The sequence below is a fragment of the Haemaphysalis longicornis genome, unplaced genomic scaffold, assembly GCF_048455015.1.
Source record: "Haemaphysalis longicornis isolate Haplotype H1 unplaced genomic scaffold, Haemaphysalis longicornis Haplotype H1 scaffold_52, whole genome shotgun sequence".
Classification (NCBI taxonomy): Eukaryota; Metazoa; Arthropoda; class Arachnida; order Ixodida; family Ixodidae; genus Haemaphysalis; species Haemaphysalis longicornis.
Window position 1 is genome coordinate 565,153 of NW_027526388.1, and position 25,970 is coordinate 591,122.

At 43.4% G+C, this 25,970-nt stretch overlaps 1 protein-coding gene and 1 pseudogene across 2 annotated transcripts; one reads left to right on the plus strand and one right to left on the minus strand.

Annotated features, from left to right (window-relative positions):
* Positions 1–2,129: 2,129 nt before the first annotated feature.
* Positions 2,130–8,084, plus strand: LOC144140833 (iripin-2-like). Its single transcript, XM_077672340.1, has 3 exons — positions 2,130–2,286; positions 4,632–5,530; positions 7,702–8,084. Exons 2-3 carry the CDS (start codon positions 4,644–4,646, stop codon positions 8,009–8,011), a joined length of 1,197 nt encoding a protein of 398 aa, XP_077528466.1. The 5' UTR covers positions 2,130–2,286; positions 4,632–4,643; the 3' UTR covers positions 8,012–8,084.
* An 8,551-nt stretch (positions 8,085–16,635) lies between these two features.
* On the minus strand, positions 16,636–20,737 carry LOC144140853 (iripin-2-like; annotated as a pseudogene). The gene is made up of 3 exons (XR_013316364.1): positions 20,601–20,737; positions 18,837–19,733; positions 16,636–16,972 (listed from the first exon to the last, which is right to left on the minus strand). The product of XR_013316364.1 is annotated as an iripin-2-like (transcript).
* Between the last annotated feature and the right edge of the window lie 5,233 nt (positions 20,738–25,970).

Consider the following 25,970-nt stretch of genomic DNA (forward strand, 5'->3'; position numbering starts at 1 on the left):
GGGGAGCTGGCACTAGCACGGTAAACCACAAAAAAGTTGTGTTACTCCTTTCAATCCTGAATGAACTCAAATCTACCGAAGTGTTACATGTAGATTATTAGATACCTTTAGACAGCACATAAATGCTGTTGTTTTCACGACAATGCTTTATAAATACAATAGTCTGGAACCTCCATCAGATAATCTCACGAGTTCGGAGGAGAATTTTTTTGAAACAGTAACTGGTAGTGTTATACAAATGCGAAATTGTCAAGATAAATCTTTGTTGGATGCAATTCGAATGCAGCGCGTTTAAAATTAGTTTTCCAAAGACACCGTTCACTCATATATATAAAAGAGAACGAATCGTCAATGGTAATTTCAATAACGTTATGACAAGAACTCATAGCTTCAAATGCATTTGAGTGTCTGTTGATGTCTGTTTTCGCTGGACTTAACGTTGCTGAATCAAATTGTGGAGGTTTGCTCGAAAGGCAATATAACGCTGTTCTACCTGCATGCACCCTAAAAGGTCAAATCGGCCGCATACGAGACATTTAGCGTAATTTTTTTAACTATGTTTTTCCCTTATCGAGTTTTCGTCGACATTTCTTGGTTGAGATAAAAAAGAATTAAAAGAAGAAAGGTGCGCTTCATTTGCTCATGATACCGCCGAACGAAAAGTCTCAAATATGTATTATTATGTCACCATGAACTCCTGCCAGTTCGCCAAGAAACACGCAGATGAAATCTTTTGTTAAAACGTGAAATGAACCAAGTGTAAAAAACACAAATTCACACACGTACAACCTCCGCCGAAAGGCGGAGCTCAATTCCACCATATTGACTTAGTACGGGCTGAGCGGGCGGGTCTAGACGGGTTCATTTTTTTGTCTTGATAGTATGAGTGTGTAGAATAGAATTCCAGAGTGTGCTGCTGCAAGTTTCAATGTTGAAGAAGGTAAATGCTTGCCAGGATTGTATTCCAAGCAACACCATACCTGATGTGCTTCATATTATTGTATATATTTTTTACCCCACCTTGTAATGGCCCTCAGATGAGGGTTACAATAACCATAAATAAATATATAAATCTGAATAAACAGTTCCATAATAATGGGCCGACGGTTAGCACTGTAAAACGTACTTATCCCGAGCCACAAGTGTACCACTCCCGCAGACGGCCTAACTGAAACATATAGGAGTTATTCTGCTTAGCAAAATGCCGGCATACGTGCCGCCCGCAGAAAATACCGCGAATATGGGAGAGCTTACTGGTTGGCTAACCGAATATTTTAAAGATGATTCTCTGGCCTGATTAAGCGCAATGTTTCCTCTGTGTTTATGCCTGTCTGGAAATCAATTAAACCGGTTGTCACCCTTCCAAGACAATAACCATAAATAAATATATAAATCTGAATAAACAGCTCCTAAAATTTTGGGCCGACGGTTAGCACTGTAAAACGTACTTATCCCGAGCCACAAGTGTACCACTCCCGCAGACGGCCTAACTGAAACATATAGGAGTTATTCTGCTTAGCAAAATACCGGCATACGTGCCGCCCGCATAAAATTCCGCGAATATGAGAGAGCTTACTGGTTGGCTAACCGAATATTTTAAAGATGATTCTCTGGCCTGATTAAGCGCAATGTTTCCTCTGTGTTTATGAATGTCTGGAAATGAATTAAACCGGTTGTCACCCTTCCAAAAATAGAATACACAAAAACACGAGGCTATAGATAAAGGACCGCACACGTGATTTATCGGATAGTTTAACAACTTCCGTCGCGTCCTACTTTAAGAAGACCAACAAGAAACCAAACCCGTTGCCTACAACACTTTTAGGTCAGCCTTGGTGCAAGAAAAGTACGAATACAGCGCGTCTCTTCAGCCTATCTGACGCACAAAACACGGCTTTAGGCGGAGGGGCCTTGGCTTTTTATCACTTTTCCCTTCGTGTGGAACCGCATATCGTTGCAGTCGTAGCGCGTGGCTGAGCAGTGGACGGTTCTTCATGTCTTTTGTAACTCGACCAGGCAGTGTGTTGCTACGGAGAGAAGAATCATTTATTTTTCTGCGTTAAAACTGTCTCTCCTATCTTTGAAGAGGGACCTTGGCGAGATAAACTGTCTCTATATAGCATGCGATGCTTCGCGTTATACAAGTTACACCATTTGTGGCCACTGAGTGCACAGATCATCAACGTGTTCAGTTGCAGTTTGTCTTGAACAGGACTTTGGTCGCGGCAGTTCCAGCCAAATTGAGATTCTGAAAAACTGAGGCCCTCATTGGAGTGTTACCAACAGGTATGTGCGCTCATCCGCTATTTGTAGCCGCTGTAGCTTGACTAATTCAACTTCTTTCATCCATACCGTACTCAGAAATGTAACGGTAGTTCTGACACATGGTTTACAGAAAAAACTTCAAAAATATTTAACCCGCTTCCTCCCACGTGGACGCCTTAGACATTATTTAAATCATTACACCTTTTTGGAGAGAGAGAGAAAGAGAGAGAGAGGATCACAGAGACAAAACTATAAATGGTTGACAAGGACAAGTTATGTCTGCAAGCACTAACACGAGCTAGGCAGGATATAGGAGGTAAAAGAGAAACAAATTTAAAAAAGGCCCGCAATGAAATGCAAATAAGAAACCTATAAATAAAAAAATGGTAAAAAATGTCGACCAAACGGCGGTCGAGGAGGAACAGAACACCAATCCAAAAAAAAGGAAGGAAATATGTGCATGACGGGGCAAACGCGTGCAGGTATAGTGAGCTCACAGTTAACAAATTGGAATTTTTTACTTCTCCGTGGCAACGCAAAAAATGATGCAACATTTTGTAATATCCATAGAGTGCAACACGAAAAAAAGTAATAGCATTTGGGACATGTTGTCCGAATCACAACTACGTAAATATGGTCATCGCAGGGAAGTACGCAATGCCCTAATCCTGTATGCCTTCTGACACAGGGCAAACTTCCTAAGGCGTACGCCTGACTCGTTCTTGTATTGCCAGATTATGTTCTCCTCTAACACCGGGGTTGAATATATCTTACGTTTTACGGACAACGAAAAGTTGCGTGCCCTTCCGACTTGTTCCACTTTATTCTTGAACTTTATTTTTCGAAAGCGTGTAGAATTTTAAAAAGAATCATGTGATCCTTTTTAAAAATGTACATGCTTTCGAAAAATAAAGTGCAAGAGTAAAGTGGAACAAGTCGGAAAGGCACGCAACTTTTTGTTGCCCGTAAAACGCTGCTCTGCCCGTAAGAAATGGGCAGAGCAGCAAACATTTTATGCAGCGTTACCCTCTTAGCGCTGACGCAGTGTCCTTGCCAGTGGAGCTGGTTTATACCACGGTCACCAACACCAGACCCGTTTACAAACGATGATAGCGGATATTTATACCACGACACAGGTGATAATGCGAAAGGAAACGCGTGCAACCGCCTTATGCTCTCTATTTACTGCGGCAAGTTCAGACTGACAGCAGACATGGTCCGAGGGCAGCTCTAGCCTTCCTGTGCATTTATTTTAATGCTTAAACATTCCATGCCCCGTAGGGTTAAATCAGGAATGTCGTGGAGGCCTGACAAAGTGATGAGTCTAAAAATGGCCAACACCGTAAGAATAACGCAATTAGACAAAAAATAGTGCAATTAGTCTTGGGGTCATAAAAGCACAGCTAAGAAAGGCGAACTGAGTACGCAACCCCTACTTTACGTAAGATACTCAGCTGTAGCTAAGTCGCTAGCTCCAGGCGACATCGTGAAAGAAGACCCGGGTATCTGTGTAGACGCCTGAAACGCTGGGGACAAAGTACACACGACAAGAAGTAACTATTGTATTTGCGGTTATGAGCACCTGTAAGCAACTTGCGCACATTATCTGACAATTCAAACTCCCATGTTTGGATTTTTTCATTTACGAAGGGAATAAAAGTAGTACGTTTAACATTGTTTTGGATCAGTCACGGCAGAAACTATTTTTCCCCAAAGTTGGCCACAAACTGCACAAGTCAAGTAGGATACCGTTTAATTTCTCCTGGGTGTTTACAAATGCCCGCCCCTTTGTTGCGCACCAACCAATGCTAATTTATTTAAGTTTTTCAGCGCAGATGAAATTATATTTAAACGTGCCCTTAGGGTAAATATTCGCGCAATACGGGTAACTTTAAGGAAGAAAAACGATATAGTAAAAGTCTCTTTTGAAGCACTGCACTCATTAGGACGCATGTCAGAGTTTGTCCTCGATTTAACCGTGACGCAGAACGACGCTCAGGAACAATACACAGATTCAACTTCCGTTTTTCGATTGGCACCGGAGTAAAAAAACCCACCCACACACAAGTAAAAAGTTTTTGTGCCAACCGCAACAATCAAGAATGAACCTTGGACGTTTTTAAACATTTCATAATTATTTCAGAGACATTTACGAATGCAAATCAGTGACTACGTTCAATGCCCTAAAATTTTATGCAAGAGCAGAATGGGGAAAAGTAATTTTACTCAACATACTTTCTTTTGTTGTGTCCCGTTAAACAAGGGTAGTCTTTGTGTAGCTGAAGTTGAGTTTTATATTATAGCAGTGTGTTTTGCTTTTGCTTTTTTGCATTGATTGTTTGTTTTGCTTTGATTCTTCTGCGCAGCGCCACACCACCATGAAGCGAGTAACGGTGTTCACGGCATTTCTCGCCGTCTGCTTCTTCCAACCATCCTCCGGCCTTTCAGATAAAGAGCAAAAACTGGTGTCAGCGAACAATGATTTCGCCCTCCGCCTTCTCAAGACACTTCCAAGCAGCCAAACCGACAATGTCTTCTTCTCGCCGTACAGTCTTTCTGCTGCCCTCGGGATGACCTTTGCTGGCGCGCATGGCACTACTCAGCAGGAGCTGTCTCAAGTTCTTGGCTACACACAAGCGGGGCTCAATGAAGCTGATGTGCAGGATGCCTTTGCCCACCAAAACAACCGCCTGCAGGCTGAAGCAGCCCGAGTTGGCCTGGAGGTTGCGAACAGTGCAGCGATACAAGAAGGTTTCCAAATTCTTGACACGTACTACGCTACATTGAACCACAGTTACAACGCTCACGTTTTCAAACTTGACTTTGCCCAGCATGGCCAGCAGGCGTTGGAAGCCATAAATGAGTGGGTGAAGAGAACGACTCATGGCAAGATAGAGAAGCTGTTTACCGAGCCCCTCGATACCGACACGAAGCTAGTTCTGTTGAACGCCATCGTATTTAAGGGCTTTTGGGCAAGTCAGTTTGAGCGCACGCTTACCGAAAAAGGTCCCTTCTACAACGGTGGCCAAGACCGCACGGAGGTGGACGTGATGTTCCAGCGTTTGAAGACGAACAATGCATTCGACGAGAGTCTGAAGGCCACTGCAGTAGAAATGCTGTACCGCGGAGACGACTACAGCATGGTCATTGTTTTACCCTCTGAAAGAACTGGCGTGGAATCTCTCAAGCAAGATCTTACTATTGCCAAGCTCGATGCGGTCACTGCCTCGATGAGGAACACAACCATTGCGTTGTACCTCCCAAAGTGAGTATCTATAAGACGCCACTGTTCTTTAGTACCGAATTCCTCGAAATATTTTCTTCAGTAAAATATGCTGTTGGGCTAGTTGGTTCATTGCTTAGGGAAAATCGAGCGCTACAAACGAGAACAGAAAATACGAAGAACGACGAGACAGATGCGCTTCTGTCTCGTCGTTCTTCGTTTTTTTCTGCCCTCGTTTGTAGCGCTCGATTTTCCTTAAGAATAGTTTCTTGCCCGCTACTTCATGCGAGAAAACTTTATAAAAAGCTGCAGGCCACAGCACTAGATATTTTTATAGCTTTTTCATCAAAGCGCCTATGGCGGCCGCTAAATAGGACAATCAGGCCTTCGCTACGCTATGCAGACAGTGTCATCTCACACTAAAGAGCATGTAAACATGTTACCTAATTTTAAAATAACAGTCAGAGCAACTTCAGACGCCGTTAGAGTAAGTACTCCAAAAATCTCACGTTTCTGCGAGGGGCAGCTTTTCCAGGAGTTGATATCAGCTGTTAGGTACTTTTCTTGGCCGCTTTGCGTAATTGCAACAAAGCCCCGCTTAAGGTTTCAGTAGCTTTCAAGGCAAATTTCTAAGTATTCTTGGCATTTTGACAAGTAAAAATTGCAAATAAGAAGCTGATTCATTATACAAACTGGCGGCGCGTGCACTGAAGAATCTGTAGCACTTGAGCGAACTCTGCTTCCGCCCTAAGTGTCGTGTTCGTACAAAACAGCTTAATAACTTTTCGGGCGTTTCTGTTAGTTACTGACATCAGCCCCAGTTTCGGCTAAGGGCTTATAGGCGAGAAATCAGTTAATAAATGGCGCGCGTCTCTTTTCATATAATATTTGTTTTTAAAGCATCCATGGCTTGTTCATTCAATTCGGTGACACTGGCCTAATTTACATAATTCAATATAAGGCATTGATATCTCCGATTTGACCTTTTAGCTTGCTCAGACTTCATCATTACTTTGAATCGAACATTTGCGCATACGAGACGGTGCCAAGTGAAGGTATTAGTTTTGGTTCATGTCAAAAACTTGCTATGACGTGTTATTAGCTGGTATTTTCCCCGTATAAACAAAAAACGATAGTTTATGACGTTTAACGGAAGGTGTTACTGCGTGCTGGTCAAGTATAGCGAGCAAATAGATTCAAAAGCTATTAGTTTTGCATCTCCCTGACGGTTTTTTAGTACTTGTAGAATTACGCTTATGCGATCATCGCAAGCAAGTCCAGTGGAAGAACAATTTCATTTATAGTTGAATTGTCTGTGCTTCCATTGAAAACTTGCATGAAAATGCGTAATCACAAAAACTGGGAAAGAAAAGTGGTTTGCAACCAATTTTTGCCATGGCTTCAGATTAAAGTCCTTACCAAATGTTACAAAAACGAAAGTGAACGATTACATATATTATATTTTAAACCACGTATATGGCAAATTCAGACCAATTTTCAGTCGCCTAATAGTATATTAGCACGCAGGCTTTCCTACTACAGCTCTAGAACCATAAACCAGAAAAGAGGCTAGCAGGGGAAACTGTATATAAAAATTAAACGTAAGGTAAATGACGTCAAAACTGGAAACCATTGGCAGGGAAGACCACTCTTCCTGTAGAGAAATTGCTTCAACGCACAAACGTTGTATAATACGGCAGACTTAAAGAAACAGTAATTCAGCAAGATTTGTTGACGGGGTAGTTGGTCTGATACTTGAACAGCCGTGAGGATTGCGCGGAACGACGACACGAAGAGGAGACAACAGGACGAGAGGAAAGAGCAGTAATTCTAACGATGAGAATGAGAAAGATCCGTGGAGGAGAGCGCTACCGCACTTCTAACCTCTCGCATGCTGCTTTAAATGTGTGTCTCAATTTCATCAACAGGGGATTCTCGGAAATTGCTTTAAACAAGAGTACCACGCTCACTCGCCGTTTAACCCCATTACCTCTTTTCCTGGAAGGGTACACCTGTGAGAGTTGACTCTTTAGCAATGAACAGCAATACTACTTTTTGTTGCCAACGAAACCAAAATCTGTACAAGTACCTTTGCCACGCTTGAGAGAATAGGCACAATTAGAAGACTAAGGAAATTGCAAACTAACACAATAATAGAGAGCGAAGTAAAAGTAGTTTTCTGGACCGAGACTTAACCACTGATTTTTCTGCAGGTTTGAACTGGAGAAGAAGAATGACCTTAAGAGCCACTTGGTAGACCTTGGCCTGCACAAGATGTTCGGGGACGCAGATCTGTCGGGAGTGACGGGTAACACAGAGCTGGTCGTGTCCGACGTCGTTCAGCGGGCTGTCGTCAAGGTTGACGAAGAGGGAACAGAAGCAGCCGCCGTTACTGGGGTTACAGAGGTCACCCGCGTGGGCTTTGAACCACCCGCTGTGAACATAGACCACCCGTTCCTCTTCTTCATTCGAAACCGTGAATCGGGGGAAATTTTCTTTGCTGGGCAAGTCAACAAGCTCTAAATGGATTTAACTAAAGGAGGATGGGAGCAATTTTTTTGGTCGTAACAGTGATGAATAAAAATTGTTTCCTCAATTTCTGTTTAAATTTTCTTCACAACGGTTGTTCCCCTGTTTTAAATCAAGAGAACCTTGTCAAAACACTGCAGGGCTCTATTCTTTTCTTGAAAGGTAGTGAATGTGAAATAATAACTGTCCATTGTGGAAAGCTTGGGCCAATTTTGTTTTGCGCCCCCTTGTTTCATAGCTGCTGCGTGTGCAGATGGTTCAAAAACCATAGCCAAATACGAAACACCAGAGAAGTGTGTAGAACAAGTGGGGACTGGAAGAAAGACGTTTGTTTTCTGGTCAGGAATGATGTGGTTCCTACGTTGACGCGTATATAGTGGTACGCACGCAGGTACCTTTAAAGCGAAGCTTTGTACCTTTACGAGTCAAGGGCTCTGTCGCAACCCTTGGCTGGGAGCGTGAATTTTCTACCGACTTACTAAGCTAGGGGTTCCTTTTTAAACCATACGATATGCACTCAAGCTTCAGTGACTTTCAAGATAACAGCTAAATGCTCCCGACTCTACCAGAAATCGTAATTTATCTTGGCGCCATTAATTCATAGCGATAGTAAAAAAATGCAATGAAGCAGACCTACCGTCCATCAGTAATAGGGCAGCGAAAACAACACGATACAAATCACTACAAACGCGATAGAAAAACAATGCCTACTTCAAGTGTCTTTTTCTTATTTGGCGATATAAAAAACACTGTGAGCAACTATATGTAGCGTCCATCATCAGGCAAATTTAATCCACACTGGTAGCTGGTACTGATAGTAAAGCTTCTGAAATACGACGGTTACTGCTCAAATTTACTTTCCTCCAAGCCAATGCACTGGCACCAACGAAAGCGTTTTAGTGCAGTGTTTGTGCCTGCTAAACCGCCCTTATTTCCAAACTGCACAAAAAATGTTTCTTGGCTATGTTTGGGAGGACCTAATTGTCAAGATGGCCCCGAGCGGCTAAAGAAAGAATAAGGTTCAAGATTCTCAAACCAAAGTAGCATAATTTCCTCAATTAACCCACTTGATTAAAAAAACATGCGTTACGTGCAGTCGCATATATACTATACTTTAGAACTTTAGTGCATCAAACCGATTACGTTGCGGCCCAAAGAAAACCTGACAGCCGGTTGTAAACCTGCTCTCTCCCAACCCGTGTGCAACGTGAACATCTCCTGCGCTACGCCCAGGAAAACTTTACCCCACCGGAATTTTCGTAGATCTTGGTTGAATATGTACTTAAACCTCACACCACACTTGTCGGACCAGCTCTATCTCATTTTTTGCAACTCGAAGAATTCCTGAAAGTATCCTTATAAATTAGTTTTAAAGTTACTACTACGGTGACAAATTAAAAACAATTAGCTTCCATACAGCGTACAGGGGTTAAAAGAGTCTTATACAGGACGGAGCTCATAGTAGGTCACTTGTTGGCTTTTGTAATACATCTGCTCAAACACGTGCCTCTACAACGCAACGGAAAAGGGAACGTCTCATGGCTTTTTTTGACTTGAAAGTTTCCGCTTGCGGGGCCCTCAGGTGAATCATGGCGGACATATCCGTACGTGGCACTGATCTGGTTGTGCGTACCTCATGGCAAAAGCGTTGGCAATATTCATTAAATGCAATGTAGCCTACCGTACCTAGTGCAAACGTAGTTCGATCAAAACATGCGAGGCCATGACAAGCGGACGTAGAATGGGGCTAGTTGATACTGCTTCATAATGAATAGCACTGTGTATACCAAGACCAATTGGACCACAAAGGGACCGGGACGAGGCGCAAACTTGCAACTGTTTACTAAAAAATACAACAAATACGGAGGACACAAAAGTATATCGACAATGGCGCGAAATTGCGCTGGCGCGTCGAAAAATGATGAACGAAACATCATTCAAAGGCGGCCACAACAATGCGAAATATCATTCCCACGTCCATCCTGCCAGTGTTTGCATGCATTATTGTAGTTTAAAGACTTTCTTCAACTTTTTTTGAAATCCTAAATGCTTGCAGACGTAGCCACCGACCACACGCAGTACATAGATTCGGGGGTCGCAAAGTACCTCAACTAATAATTACTGCTCTACGCCTATCAGATAACTTGGAAACTTACTCAAAAAAGTTTTCCCTCTTTCCCTTTTTTGTCGTTCTTCGACGCTCGAATTACGTCATCAATTTCATGCAGCGGGAGTTGGCTGGCTTTGCTTCAGTCGCAGGCAAGGAACGCTTTTCAATAGCAACTTCCAAAATAAAGCCGCAAAAGCAAAGCAGAAACGGAAGGCGTATCTGGTGCGACGAGCAAATCACGCAGTGCCGCTCCTTGCTGGCGACAAATGTAGCTTTCGCGGTGCCTCTTCATCGGTATTCATGCATATTCTTGTAAGGGGAAATCGCTCTGGACAATGTATTTAAACGATTAGCCATTTGGCATTTCTGTGCATAACGTACCACCGCAACGATGTATTCAATGTTGCTGTCGAACTTGATGTCCGTCTGGGTGAGCTTATAGTTTCCAAAAGATGTGCGCATTCAACAAAGTTACGTTGCAGTTCACGTTTAAAGGCATACATGGCTCTGTTTTTTGTGCTCCCCAAGAATGTTACAGTTGTGACGTGTGCTTTATGGTCACTTGTCGCAGAGTTCTCTGGAAACTAAGTTGCTGAATATCAGTGCCAAAATAAAGCGCCAACAGTGGATGGGACCCTTACTCCTTTCCTATGTACCTCCGACATTAAGCAGAATGCAAGCATTCTTCCCAAAAGCAGGATATGGCAGCCGTGCTGTGGTACATTGCCGCAACAAAAAGAGAGAGAGAGAGAGAGAGAGAGAGAGAGAGAGAGAGAGAGAGAGAGAGAGAGAGAGAGAAGTAAAGGAAAGGCACGAATGTTAACCAGGCTACGGCCTAGTATGCTACCCTGCACGGGGGAAAGGCGAACATTCTCTTTCCAACTGGTAGGCAATGTACTCGTAACAAGATGCTCATTCATTTACCAATAAACGCTTGTTGAAATCATTTGTGTTTAAACATAGGTGCCTTAAAGACACTAAAGGGTGGGGCAAAGTTTAGCTGTATCGATGAATTACGGTACCGAGAATATACATGCACCATTCTCGCGACTAACAGTTTCTTAATAAGGCAGAAAAAGCCGGAATTCTGAAAACAGGGGTCAATGCCCCGTACGCGTTCGGGTACGACGGTTTGTGACGTCACAAATATGGGCAGTGGCGAGAGTTAATTGGAGAAGCATCTATGGATGTTTCCGTGAAGCAAACAGCTCCTGAGTGGGTGAGCATGTGAAATAAACGGAAATGAAAGGTTTGCGTGATCTCATCGTATCCAAAAAACGCAGACTACAGTTTTTATGCACTGGGAGGCAGGCTACTTTCCTCACTCTTGAATCAGATCATAATGAGTAAACCTATTTTACCGTGCCATAAATACAAAATACATTGCGTCTGTGTATTTCTCAAATACCCTCACATGTTTCTCAACATGAAGGAGCTCATTGCCTTCTGTGTAGGCTACTAGCTAAGACAACCCTTGTCAAAAGTCGTAGATGTATTTCTAACAGCAACCTGGGAAGAACTGTTACAGGACTGCAAGCGCAGTGTGAACGGTCTCTCAGCTATTCTATTATAGCCAATTTTTAAGGGAACTCTTTTGTATTTGTTCCTAGACCTTTTCCCACGAAGGAACAGTGATTGCTACCCGGAATTAAGATGAAGATGAAGGAAAAATGACAACAGTAGGAGTACAAAAAAATTCAGTGGCCCCGTGATTAAGTGGTTCGGGCTCTAATTTAGGCTTCAAGTCTAATTTGCGCGGTCTTGAGCTCTCTGAGTACCACGATTTCTAGGTATGCGAACACAATAAAGATGACTTCGGTGCTTACTGGACGCTAGATATACATGACCTCAGTGCTGTTATCGCAGGGATAACGCAGTTGCCATGAGCAACTGCACTAAATATGTCTTTTGAAATATTTTAAATTCCAACCAATGAATGTTTAAAAATGTAAAACGCCTTCAGAAGGTTAAAAAACCATCATGCGCCCCTTCTTCTAACGACGACAATACTCGAAGGGGAATTGTTCTCGTGATGAATTCTTTGGTTGGCCAATCCCACACTGAGAATATGTGCTTCTCACTACGTATGCACCGCTGTTCCAGAATACCCGAAGAAACTCCCGGGTGTGCTTTCCGTAGGCCTAACGTTTGCTCTCAGGGTGTACGGCACGAATCGATACATGCTGCTTGGCGTTCGCCAAGACCATGTGGAAATGGAGCAATCGGCAAGACGCCGGCTTCATAACGCGAGGAACCCAGGTTCGATTCCGGCCACGGGGAGCATCTTTTCTCTTTCACTTCCTCCACGATTTTCATCATCATCGTCAGGAAAAGTTGCCTCTCCTGAAGGGCGTATGGTCCTACAACGGAATCAGCAAGAACATTAAGTTTGCGCTTTCAAAAATGGCAGATACCTGGTTTCGCTGCTATTCTTTAACACAGGCCCGTGGTTGAAGTCTACCTTCGGACGCAAGTGCGCATTCTAATTGTTGGATTTTTGTCAGTATGTTTTTCTACTGATAATTTTACCAAAATTTTGCTTTCACAGTAATAGGCTGTAGAGAGAAACTTTAAGGAGCTCTCAATATTAGTATATCGAATTAAACTGATTCAACTTCAGACGTTAAAACTCGCCGTGCGAACGTCTAGGGGACCACAAAATTGTTGTTAAAAGTATTAAGCAATAGTCTTTTGTTTTTCACCAAAGCAACATGTCATACTCCAACGCTCGATTTCCTGGGTCAGTGTCAGTTTTGAAGCCTGGTGCCGAAAATGATGGGTCATTAACTGAGCTGATGAGAGAGAGAGAGAGAGAGAGAGAGAGAGAGAGAGAGAGAGAAACACTTTATTGGTGAGACACTGGTTTTAGGTTGGGAGTCGGGGGGTGCCCTCACGCCAGGGAGCTGAGGGAACACATCCATCGATTCCGCAGATGAGAAGTGACGCGGAGGTAGCTGTCTGATGTGGGGCTTCGGCGGAAAGAACTAGGCACTGCCTTGCATCCAAATCAAACGTGGACAGAGTTTTATATATGAAAAGGCACGGTATTGTACAAGCACAAGAACATATGGGCGGCCCCGGGATAAACAACTGGAACGGTGTTCTTCCTAATGTAAAGCGTTAACGATGAAGCGTATACAATTCTTTAAAGGTAATTATTTTGAATCATGCCCAAGTTATCCCCCCAAAAACGTTGCCGCTTAATCAAAAACAGCAAAAACACCCTACAGTCTGGTACCTTAATATAATTCAATTTCGGAGTATTTTGCCAAACTCATTTCCAGCTTACAAATCCGCATTTTTTTCTAGAGTAACGTTTATTTTGAGTATGTTCAAGCAGTTTGCAATAACAGAAGTGTCGATATGCAGCAGTGCCCGCGCACTTCTCTAGTGCAAAGGCTTTGCAGTATCGTGATTTTGCTTGCTTTAAGGGCTGAGCCACTTGTTACTTGATGGGGTAGAAGTGTTTGTTGTGGTAGCAGAAACACACCTGTAAATTCAATACCCACAATATTACGTGGTGCGCAGGACAAACCTGCCTTATAGAAGACTGGTAATTGGTAACAGCACTACTGTGGTAAACACACGATCAACAAGATTGTTGACCTGTTTACATCTCCTTGTTGATCCCTCTTCGCTCGAGAGCACAAAACTGCAAGAGGCAGGAAGACGGCTGATGACGATAAGAGTGGCTTGTTCTTGCGAATATTTGATGTAAATGTGATCTTTTAAGGTGTTGTTTGTATACAATACTCCCTCCATCCGTGTACGTAATATCGAAGTTCCAAAACGCTCACCAGAACCATAATAACACCTTAGGATTCATTTCTGAAGTCTCTGCCAAACCTTGTGTGGAGCTGCATTGCGTTTAACCATATTAAGAGACAACGGCAACCTCAAACCCGCCATGGAGTCATTTAAGCTTACAAAGTAGAAGAAATGAAAGTTATACGCGTTTGAAATCTGTTGAAACAGCACAACGGAAAGCGCCACGCTGACGGCCACCTTCTGAAGAGGTGGGGTCGCTCACAATGCCACTCGCCGCAGTGTGTACGTACTCAAAGCTGACATACGGGGGAATGGTAGTTTATTGGGGCATATATATGGGGTGGTGGTGTGCCGCACGCACCAGACCACTAGCGAAGAAGGCACAGTGGTCGGAAGTGGTATCGTCTCAGCAGCGCTCCTTGTCACGCGTTAAGGGTTCAAAGATGGGGGGGCCGCTGGTGGGCATGGTCCGTCGAAAGAGTACGGCCCCCTTACGACTGTGTAGGGTAACCTTTCGCCTCACTACGGCAGCGATATTTGGCTACTGCGGCATGCTGGCGGCCACATTGCGTATAGGCGGGAGTCGCCCACAATGCCACCTCCGACGGTATGTACGCTGGAAGTTAACCCAAGGAGGACTAGTAGTGTATCGGTGCGTATACAGGCATTGGATGGGGGCTGCTTGCCGCGGCGCACGAACCGAGATCGTGCACTGGACGGCCGTCAATGCGGTGGCACCATCTGTCGGCGTATCGAGGTACTTTCGTCTGGTGTGAATGCTGTCGATGCGATGATGCCATATGATGGCCCAGGCGCGTACCTTCCTCAATCGTGACGGGCATCATCGACGGACATTTCCAGCTCCTAAACCGTTCCTGAGTTAATATTTCTTAGGGCCTTTAGTTATGCTTATCTGTTTTGAAAGCGAAAGTTCGTACTTGGTACTTTGATGAAGCTACTCACCATCGAAGTCGTCACTGCATATTACATTTTCGCTTGTTTCCTCCCTTTTGTTTCTGGTCATTTTACGCGAGCTACGTGGGCAGGCTCCGTGGCTGCACCATGGTGCTTGCTGTTATTCAATTTATTTTGTATAGTAGTCCTGTTGCGCGAATTACTTCCACATGCAGTGTGGTGAACGCCACAGTTTTCCAATAGTCAAAGTTATGAGCTGCAGTGCGCACCTGTCCTACTCACTTGCCATCACGTTAGCGAACAACAACACGTGCATGATTCTAGAAGTTTCACGTTTGATCTTCGTAGTTTTGTGAATCGAGCTCATCACAATCTGAAAGCTCCCGAATTTCGGGCAGTCACACACCTCGGTCAGAGCGTCAGTGAAAGAAACACCGTCAGCTTTTGCTCCACCGCTGAGAACTTTCCAATTGCGACACATATTGTGTGCTTCATGTGAGTGCAAACTCTAAATGGCTTACCATGTAACCGTGTTATAATTTGGCGAAGTTGCCAGGGTGCGAGACACCCCGTCGTGGATTCGATGGCAGTGAACACACAATTTTGTGTACACTATCGTATAACTGCCAAAAGTGTATGAGATTCAGTGTAGCAAAAACGGAATACCGCACGTGTTTGGTATCCTTCAGTATTTTGCATTTTCAGTATATTTGCAAAGCCAACGTCTGGCCGGCAATTTTTTAACAAAAAATGCCTGACTTATGAATATGATGTTAAAAACAAAAGGCGTAGGGGGAACAGCGCAGGGGTAAGGCACTCGACACCTGCTCTGGAGACTACCGTGCCGTGTGAACTTAAATAAAATTTTTATTAACTCTTCATATATGCCGCCCCTTCCTGCAGCGGTAACAACGCAGGCTGGTCTTCGCAAAATGGGAAACTTAGGCCTTTCACCTTAATACCTCCCGGCATACTTCTGCTCTTTGCTGGTCAAGCATTGTGTTTATTGCAGAGACGTCTTATAACATGTAATTTGGAAACATATCTTCCAAAACAAATAACGTTACGAGCGAGATGCCGCAACTCTTTAGAAAAAAGCCGGCACATGTCTAAGCGCAGTGCATCTGTTTCCTAGACGTAGAAAAAAAATTGCGAATATTTTTCAAGTTTGTTCGCCATGTTAAATATCGGTCTTTCTCGTCTAACTCGTGGCGCCTTTATCATATCCGTCCAAGAATTGCTGGGAAAACAGTATAGCACAGCTTTTTATTGCACGCAATCTTACCCCAGAGGTAGGTGCGGCTAGAGGTGAACACTTTGCGCACGGAGGATAATGAACACTGCCAATGTTCTCCGACATCGCTTCGCGCTTTCCCTAGAGGGAGCAGCAACCGTCCTACTTATGGTCTCATGACTGACTACAGCGAAATTCACACTGAGGTCAAATCACATGCTGCAGGAGTAATGATAAAGAAGTTCTATGTTACCAGTAAAATCTCCTAGTAAAAAGGGCGGAAACTCTTCTGCGGGTTTTCAGTATTGCCGGGTCGTTTATTCAGAGTTGATGGTCTCTATTGTTATCGCTCGTGTAAGAGCTTCCAAATCATGCATCAGCATATGCTCAATCACCGTATATTATAGCGGGTGTTTGAGTGTCATCTGTAATTTTCTCCAAGAAAAAAAAAAAACGGGCACTGCTTTGCTTTTTTACGGCTTTCTTAAAAATGCAGAATAAAGAAGCTACATGTCAAAAAATGTCGATTTGAACATAAACAAAATTTTGTATCCATAACTCTCCCTCCTACAAAAAATGCTCAGAGCACCGCCTCGACTATTACACTCAGAGCTTGTTAACTTCTCCGGCGAAGAAAATCTCCTTCGTACTTCTGTTGCGAATAAAGAATAGAAACGCACGGTTTACAATCATTTTAGGAGGTTCGGTTTTCCCGCGAGAGATCACATTAACACCAGAATCGGCGGCCACTTCGGCTCCATCTTCGTCGACCTTGAGGACAGCCCGCTGAACTACGTCAGACACGACCAGGTCTGTGGTTCCCGTGATGCCCGAAAGGTCGGTGTAGGAAAAAGGTTCGTCGAAAATGTTTTTCAGGCCAAGTTTGATCAAGTCGCTCCTTAGGTTCATCTGGCTCTCCAGGTCGAACCTGCGAGAAATGATTACATTTGAAATAAAGTACGTTTAGATCACATCCTGCAACTCATGTGTTGATTGGGTGGTTGGTGCATTGATGAGTTGAATCTACGATACTATATGTATTTATTTACTTATTTATTTATTTATTTTTATTATTTATTTATTTATTTATTTATTTATTTATTTATTTATTTATTTATTTATTTATTTATTTATTTATTTATTTATTTATTTATTTATTTATTTATTTATTTATTTATTTATTTATTTATTTATTTATTTATTGACGCGGATGCCACACCTGTACTATAAGCGCGATGCACTGGAGGGCTCTGGAATATTTCTCACCACCTGGGGATCTTGCAAGTGAGCTTAAACCTCGACACAAGAACGTTTTCGACCTTTCTCGACCATCTAAAAAGCACCCGCCGCGGACCGGAACCCAACCTGCGTTGTTGGACTCTATAGCACAGCTTCTCAGCCACAGAGCTAGTGCTACGGAAACCTCCCGCAACCGCAATAAGTATCCTTTATTTGTTGTTTTGGTAGTTCGCCTGTAGCAACTAGATTGGTAGATATTTAAAGAGATGGTGCAGCTGAATTGGTTATCTGCTGACCTCGCTTTCTACCGACAAATGCATAAACAGTGAAGTTGGGGCCCCTTTGTGGGTCCGTGTGGGGCACTATTTTTAATCTGCAAATGTGCAACACATAAAGCACAATTGCAACCAAACGTCTAAAGAAATAGCGGAGTGGACACACTCATTGGCTGCATGCAGAGTTGCTAACCACAGCTGAGCCTGTGTAGGGGTGAGCACGACAGGAACAGCGGCTTGGTGTGCAGTTTCCTCCACAATATGAAAGCTGTTCTCATTCTTTGCGTTTGACAGAACGACTTTTTCTTAAGCAATTGTTCACGCCTTGCCCATCATTTAAGCGGAAAGTTATGTACCGTTCCCTTCATAGCTTATGACACTGTTCACAATTCTTTGGAGCATTCTTTGGTGCTAACAAAGCACTATGTGACTGTGCTTTTATGGGTACTGACCATGGTATTTTATTAAATAGTTTTATTATTATTTGCCCCAGTTTACTCTTAAAATACGCATGCAGCGCATTTATTTGTAAATAAACGTTTTTGATAAGTTGTAGGGAGCAATTTTCGGCTTTTAGTTTTCCATTTCCATCCAACTTTGAACCGGTGAAAGCAGTTAGTACTGATGGGGATTGGTATTTCTTCACCGAAACTGAATAATCGCGGTGATTGAAAAAGTCCGCATGGCTTGACGGTGGCTTTCTAGGTGTGCATGATAAATGCCCCCTCAGAAAGTTGTCACCGTGCGACCGAGAATGACGACGGTGTCTTATGTTCCTCATTTGTATAATAAAAAAATCGATGACGGTTTTTAAAACCAAAACAGAGCATCAATAGCTTCAGTACTAAACCCAGGCAAACGAACGTTCTTTTGTTTTAATTACGAATTTGGTTGCGCGCTCGTGAGATTGAACTAAGACATCAAACTGCAAAATTATACACCAATTATCTGTCCTGGGAGAGCGGTTGGCCTGTTTGACTTTTTGTTTTCTGGTTTTTTTAGGGAGAATACAACTCGTTTTTAGGGAGAATATACCAGCATGCTTTGCTTGGTGATGGAGTTGTTTATGACCATTAAGCCTTAAAGTACCATAGCGGTATTACACTTTTTCTTGTCCCCTTTTGGGTATAAATATGTTTGCCTGACGATAAAACAAGCGACCTTCAAGTTTTCAAACAGTTTCTGGAACCGTGTGGCTGAAAACTTAAGACCATAATGTACATAGCTGTTAAAAATAAAAAGAGGAGTCTAGAGTGGCTCTTTCGTAGAGATACTCACTTGGGAAGGTAGAAGTCGATGGTTGTGTTCCTCAGCGAAGAAATGACGGCATCAAACGAGGCAAACGTAAGAAATTCCTTGAGAGCTTGCAGGCTGTTCCTATCAGACACGGGCAGCATGATGACCATGCTATAGTCAACGCCGCGGTAGAGACATGGGCCTGAAGACTCGCGTCCAATACATAGTTCGTCTTCACGAGCAGGTTCATCAAATCCACCTCTGTGGGGTCCCCGCGACCATTGTAAAACTGACGTTTTGTGGTGAGCTCGCGTTTGAACTCGATTTCCCACAGTCCCTTGAAAACGATGGCGTTCAGCAATACTAGCCTCGTGTCGGTATCAAGAGGGTCCTCAAACAGCTTCTCGACCTTATCATGCGTCGCCTGCTTCACCCACGCGTTGATAGTGTCCACCGCCTGCTGACCATTCTGGGCGAAGTCAAGCCCGAAGAGGTCAGCGTTGAAGCTTCGGTTAACTGCAGCATAGTACGTTTCCAGAACCCGGGAATCCTCTTGAACTGCGAGCCCGTTCGCCATGTCGAGGCCAACCAGGGCAGCTTCGCCTTGGAGGCGGCTGGTTTGCATGGCAAACAACTCCTCAACATCCGGAGGATGCAGACCATAATTTGCATAGCCAAGCACTTTAGACAACTGAAGCTGCGTCGCTTCGCGGGCACCTAAATATGTCATACCCAGAGCGGCGGAAAGACTGTATGGAGAGAAGAAGACGTTCTTACTTCCGTAGCTTGGAATAGTTTTGAGGAGGCCGAAAGCGAAATCATTGTTCGCTGTCGCGAATTTTCGTTCCTTCTCTGTGAGGCAAAAACAGTCTTGAAAGAGTGCTGCTGCCAGGACTCTCATCAGCGTCAGAATTTTCTTCATGATGACGTGGCACCTCACTGCAAACAACGAGGAACACTTTAATCTTTGGTTGCATAATAAAGCAAACGTTTAGGCGGACGATGCGACTGATTAACGCACCTAAGCAGAAAAAATGCTCTACTTTTGTTGTATTACAGTAACATATAGGCTGTAATCCATTACATTGAACAGGATTACTTTAAAGTTTGCTTGAAAAATATTGCGTCAGTTTCTTAAGGTGTATTTATAACTTTGAGAAAACAGTGCAGATGCCGGAGTAAGTACGCAAACACAACACAGGGCCTGTGGTGTGTGTTCATTTGCTTAGTCCCGTCGTATGAGCCCGTTTTCTTAAAGATAAAATTCACCGAAAAGCCCTTCAGCCAGCCCTTCGGCGATTTCCTTTACAACGTACACACAAACTTTCCTTAAAGCGCTCGTAACCACCGCCAAAACTGCTTTTTTTTGCAGTTCATGACTCCATTAGTAAAGTGGTTTGCGCGAATATTAGAAATAATGGGGTATATTCTGGGTGTCATAGTGAAGCATACGTTAATAAAAACAAACTTTGACGTATAATAGAATGCCTTCTTTTGCTACTTTGTGTCATAAAAGGAGAGCGTTGGCTAGAAAAGTACGGGGACTCGACCACTTTTTTGTATGCTCTATGCAGATTCTTGTTTTAAAATCCAGGGAAAAGCTGGAATTACTCAGGCTGGTTTATGAATATTTACTCGTCCAACACATCCGTCCCGTCAACATAAATGCGAAAATATTGACCCGTTAGACCGGTAGTTCGGCATACAGGCACACTCTGTTTTACTTTCAGCATGGTTTGAGCTAGGATGGACGTGATCGTTGCGTGTTAGATTTAGCAGCTGTAAATGTCTCCCGTGCGTACATACCTCGGTAGCAGCCTTCTAAGAGATGCAAGTACTCCGGGTTTCAGAATTGGCTTGACCCGTTTAGGCCAAAATTCGTGTTGAAGCTACCGAAAAACTTCCTGGCCCAAAGCTTTGCACCTCAGTGGTCGGAGAAGGTCCAGCTCACGTTACGCGGAGCTTTATCTCGTTACTGCCTAGCCAAAACAAGGAGGCCCAACCAAAGCAGGCGGGAAACGAACCACGTGTTCTAGCCAACAGTGGCGGTCAAGTTTCAAAAATTGCAGAAGTCGGTTCCTTACCGGCCTGACGACTCCGAACAGTTGCGCTCCGGCCGAAAACGGGAAGGTGATAGTTGGAAAGGGTGCTGAACCTTGTTCTTCTGCCTTGTGGGCCAGATAAGCTGCATAAAAATGCTATCTGCGCTTTTTTATGGCTAGCAGTGGTCATTTAGAGTGCTTAAGACGCTGGTTTTAGGTTTTCTCGACTCGGGTAATAGTCTTGCAAATAAAATTTATCAGCATGTAATTTTTTATTAGTACCGCAAGATCCCTTAAATTTAAAGAGGGCTAAGAAACCCTATTTGGGGTCCCCAGAGTTGTGCAACTAAATTATTCGTTTAAAAAAAATTATCTTAATAAAAGTATTACTGTATGTGGGGCATAAGCTAAGGCATGTGAAACGCGCCAATGATCACTCCAAAAGATGAGAACCAGAGGGGTATTTGCGAAGTCATTTGATGGTCTTAACAGCTTCGGCTATTTTTTTTTTACTTTTACAAGACACTTCATGAAATAATTTTACTGCCTTTTGTTTTGTCGTGGGGCTAAGCGTTAAAAGCACGAATATTCATTCTTCTTAAAGAGGTCTTGTTTCCCTTAAAATAACTGAAGCACTGTCTCTTGAAGGGAAACAATTCGCAACCGTTGGTTCTTCTTTCGCCGCAATCATTAGCAACTAACTCAAGATAAGGGAATTAGGACAAGCTTGGTTAAGCGGACACCAGTGGGCGGGCTCGCAAATGTGGTCTAGTACGCCTAAATAATAGCTAGTGATATGGATAGAAATTTTACAATGATACTTCTCGAGACACGACAATTTGACATTAAACCATTCCCACGTCCGCCACAAAACGTAGCAATATCTTTCGTTGTATCGCTGTGTTGTATTGCGTGCTGTATGTTTTTGTATGTTGTTGCGAGCTGGTGCACGTTGATTTCAGTTTAGACAAGACACATCGAAGGTATACTTTCCCAAGGACACCAGAAAAAACAGTGAATGTAAACAATAGGCTGGGATTGTGAGATATTTTCCTGTATTTCTCGTGCTTTCTTGCCCTTGTATATTGTTGCGGAGATGGGCCAGGTCGGCTCTATTTTTGGCAAAGCATCGGTTAGTTATACTTTCTCAAGAACGCCATGGAACATAGCAAATGCCCAAAAAAGGCCTAGATTCTGAGAATATTTGCTGTATTTCATATGCCGTATGGTGTTTGTATGTTGTTATGAAGCAGGTCCTTGTGGTTCAAGTTTAGATAAAACCTATGGATGTTATGCTTTCGTAAGGACGCCAGAAAAAGCATAAAATGGTCAACAAAAAACTTCGATTATGAGATATTTTCTATTATGGCTCATGTCTCAGCTTGCATGTTGCTTGAATGCTTGTCCTGGTAGGCTCCAGATTAGACAAGACAAATGGAAGTTATACTTTGCCATGAATACCATGAAAACCAGTGAAGGGTCAACAAAAGGTTTGATCCTGGCCGGACATGGAGGCCAAAAGCAAAAATGCCTGTGTGTCAAGCGTCCCGTTCACACTGAAATTACCTAGCAGTCAAGATTAATCCAGAACCCTCCACTATAACCCGCCTCCAAGCCCAGGGTTTGCTCCGGTGTATTGAACACTATATTTTAAACTTATAACGCGTGGAGGATGTGAAGAACAGAATGAGATAGTGCAAATTTATTGTGAAAGACATTCCTGCGCTTTGGAAAGAACGGTGCACCAAATTAAAACAAATGTAATAAATATTTGACCACTCGCTTGAGGTTTAACATAGGAGATATTGAACGTTCCAACCGAAAGACGAACCGCAACCAAAGTTTCAGAAGCCTAATTTTGTGTGATTTAATAATAATTCACTAAAGAGTGAAGCTTTAAGAAATTATAGCAAGATTAAAAGATGGTGTCTCAAATGGGTTGGCTGAAGGAAGGCTTCACGAGGAGAACCGAGTTGCCGGAGAAAAACTGCGGGAGTTTGTCGAAGCCAAACGTGACCAGAGTTAGTCCTTGCAAGTGTGTTTAAGCAACCTCCATTTTCAAGTTTTTTCTTACATTACGACAACAGCAATCGTCTCCTAGGGCTTCGCGAGGAAGGAACAGCCTGTTGATGCGGATGCGTGCCGCTTAAACTAAAAAAAAATTCACAGCATATCCACGGGGTGAATGATGATGAGTGGGCGAAGCTCCTGAGGGGAAATAATCAGTAAAACTGTGACTCTTCAGTGAAAGTTCGCCCACTACATCTGTGTCGGAACGTAACGTCTAGAAAGTCTCGCTTAAACCGCGCGTCGGCACCTTGGGGCTGAGCTCGCCTGATGCTCTCTGATGCTCGCCTCACGAGCTCTCACTGCAACGGGGTCTGCCTGCCGATACGCGCGCTTTCTCGCCGCTTCCCGTTCTCTGACGTTTTGGAGATCCTCTTCGCGCCGCAGCCGTGCCGCTTCGCGTACGGCAGGGTCCTCGCGCCGTTGCCGTGACGCTTGGGCCTCTCGTTCTCGAACGCTGGGATCTTGGCGGCGTCGTCGCGCAGCCAGACGACACGCTTCGGCCTCCCGCTCTCGTACGGCAGGATCTTGGCGGCGGCGTCGCGCAGCTTCACGGAGCGCTTCTGCCTCGCGGGCTCGCACATCTGCAGCCTTATCCATCGGGCGACTCCGAGCGCGCGCCAACAGGGAACGGATTTTATTACAACGCTCCCCGCCATCTAGTAAACAATCCAAGAACTAAACTAGAGGTGGCTACATACATACGTCGAGGATGGACAGACCCACGCCTTAAGGAGCTTCGCCCCTAAAAGCGTAAGTCTCTACGGGCTAACCAACACGGTGTCAACTTTTCTTGGCCCGCGCTTACAAAACTCGACTATCAAAGTAAAAATGTTCATCTTTCTCAGCTGACGTAATTGTTTCCAACAAAACGTGGGTTTCGGATAACAACATTAAAACAGTGTGGGGCTTTGTCATAACAGTCAGAAATCGTAAGCCAGAAATAATTAGGTACAATTTACTGGGGCTTTCCTTGTGTCCTTTCGAGGAGGCAGACACCAAGAGGATACGCGAAAGGGTAAAATTATTTTTTATCGCTTTCTATGGTCTCCTGGGAGCCAATGAGGCTTTATAGATTACTAATTACATCTTTCGAGGAAGTTATAGAAAAAGTTTAAACACCTAATTGTACCTAGCCGGTGATTCTGTTGCTCTGCAGTGGACTGGTTGATGTCATCTATAAAATTGAGCCTTACTCGAGTCGAACGTTTCTAAGAGCATTCAAATTCCAATTAAAATTTATTCAGGGAAGTGCAAGAGTGTATGAACATTGGGGTGAATTAACAAGACGAGGTCCCAAGGCTTCTAAACCGCGAGCGGGGCGTCCTATGCTAGTTGCTTTGGAGATAACAAATTTTGAGCACAAAACAACCCGGAGTTGTTGCAGACGTTATACAAATCTTAACACACATCATTTAACAACAGGGTATTAATGAAAAATATGATATATCGTAGAAAAAAATGGGAAAGTTGGAATCAATCGACAACAGATAGAGCATGAACAAAATTTCACACAAGTATAATATTTGTGGGAGTAAGAGGTGAGTAACTAAGAACATCTTCAATTTTCTTTTGAATGGTTGAAGTGAGCTAAATACCTTTATTGGCAGTGGTACATCATTCCAAGAAAAAACAGGAGAAAGAAGTAGACTAAATTTGGCATAATTAGTTCTTACCTCGGGCAACAAGTTGTGACGAAAAGAAAATCTAGTGCAATGAGGGTTGGTTAACATGTGGCGAGGGAAACATGCAAATTACCACAAATAGAACGGCACACGAGATAGAGGACACTGAAAGGCGCTACAATTGACACTCTGGAAAAATGTTCCAATTCCCAGTGGACATTATTATTAGGTTAACACAGCGATTCTCAGTCATGAGTGGGTCGTTTGACCCTTACCGGGCTTCCAGAAGTGATGGGGAACACCGCAAAGGACTATTTCCATCCGGGACGTAATTTCCAAAAATTTTCACTTGTAGATAAAGTCCCCAACCTACTTATCAATGCTCCCCTTTTGTGTCGCACTTTTATGTTGATGCGTGTCATTTTGTCAAAAAAGCTGCTCTTGGAGCTAATTGTCACCAAACGTATACAAGCTACCTCTGAGTGGCTGGCGTTTCCGCGTAAATGGCACGTCTACAAAAAGCCAACGTTAGATCATAGGCTACACTACACTAGCTACGCTATAAATAAAACGTAATGTTGCGAAACAACCTTTTTGCGTTTCCAGCATAGTTTAGCAAGAAGGAAAAATGAATGGGGTGGTTGAAAAGTTTTGGGGAGGGTTTCGCGTACCCCTGAAATTCCCTCGCGGACCACTTGGGGTCCGCGGACCCCGTTTGCGAAACGCTGGGTTAAAAATCACTTGATTTTCGTAACAGCGTAAAACAATAATTAAGCCATTTCGTTACCCATGCGGGTGGCATTTTACCGGCCACTTTGTTACTGAGGACGTCCAACTGTGTAGTAGCAAAGGCTAACGTGGTATATTTTTCTCTACATACAGGCATCCGCAATGACCACCACATCATACGCATACCAACGTGCCTCAAGAAAAAAATTTATCTGAATAATGCCTTTTCCAGTAAAAATGCTTCTAATTTTTTTTATCATAAATTGTTCGAAGAGTAGCGCCTAGCTCTGCCCTAGTTCTCGTGTGTCGTTTATTTCCGCTACTTATCTTGTTCTTAAGCCTAAACCAACGCTGTCAGCAACACGTTCTTCCCAGTCGAGTTTCGCCAGTGTTTTCACATGGTCCACTTTAATCACTTAACTCACATATATTACTTAAGGGTATAGGTTGGGGCCAGTCACAACAAATTATCCCAATATAGCATGCATCTATGATATGCTAGAAAAAGCAAGCGACCACAAAACGTTCATTGAACTCTTTTACTACAACATCCCTATAAATAAACATTTTGAAACTGTATGAATCAGCAGATCAAACGAGCCAAATGGCACGAATAGCGCTTTAATAATACCATGTGTTGTTAGCCTTGCAAGGGTACGTATAGAAAAAGAGCGCCCCGACAGGCTGTTTATTGCGTTCATTGTTGTTAAAAT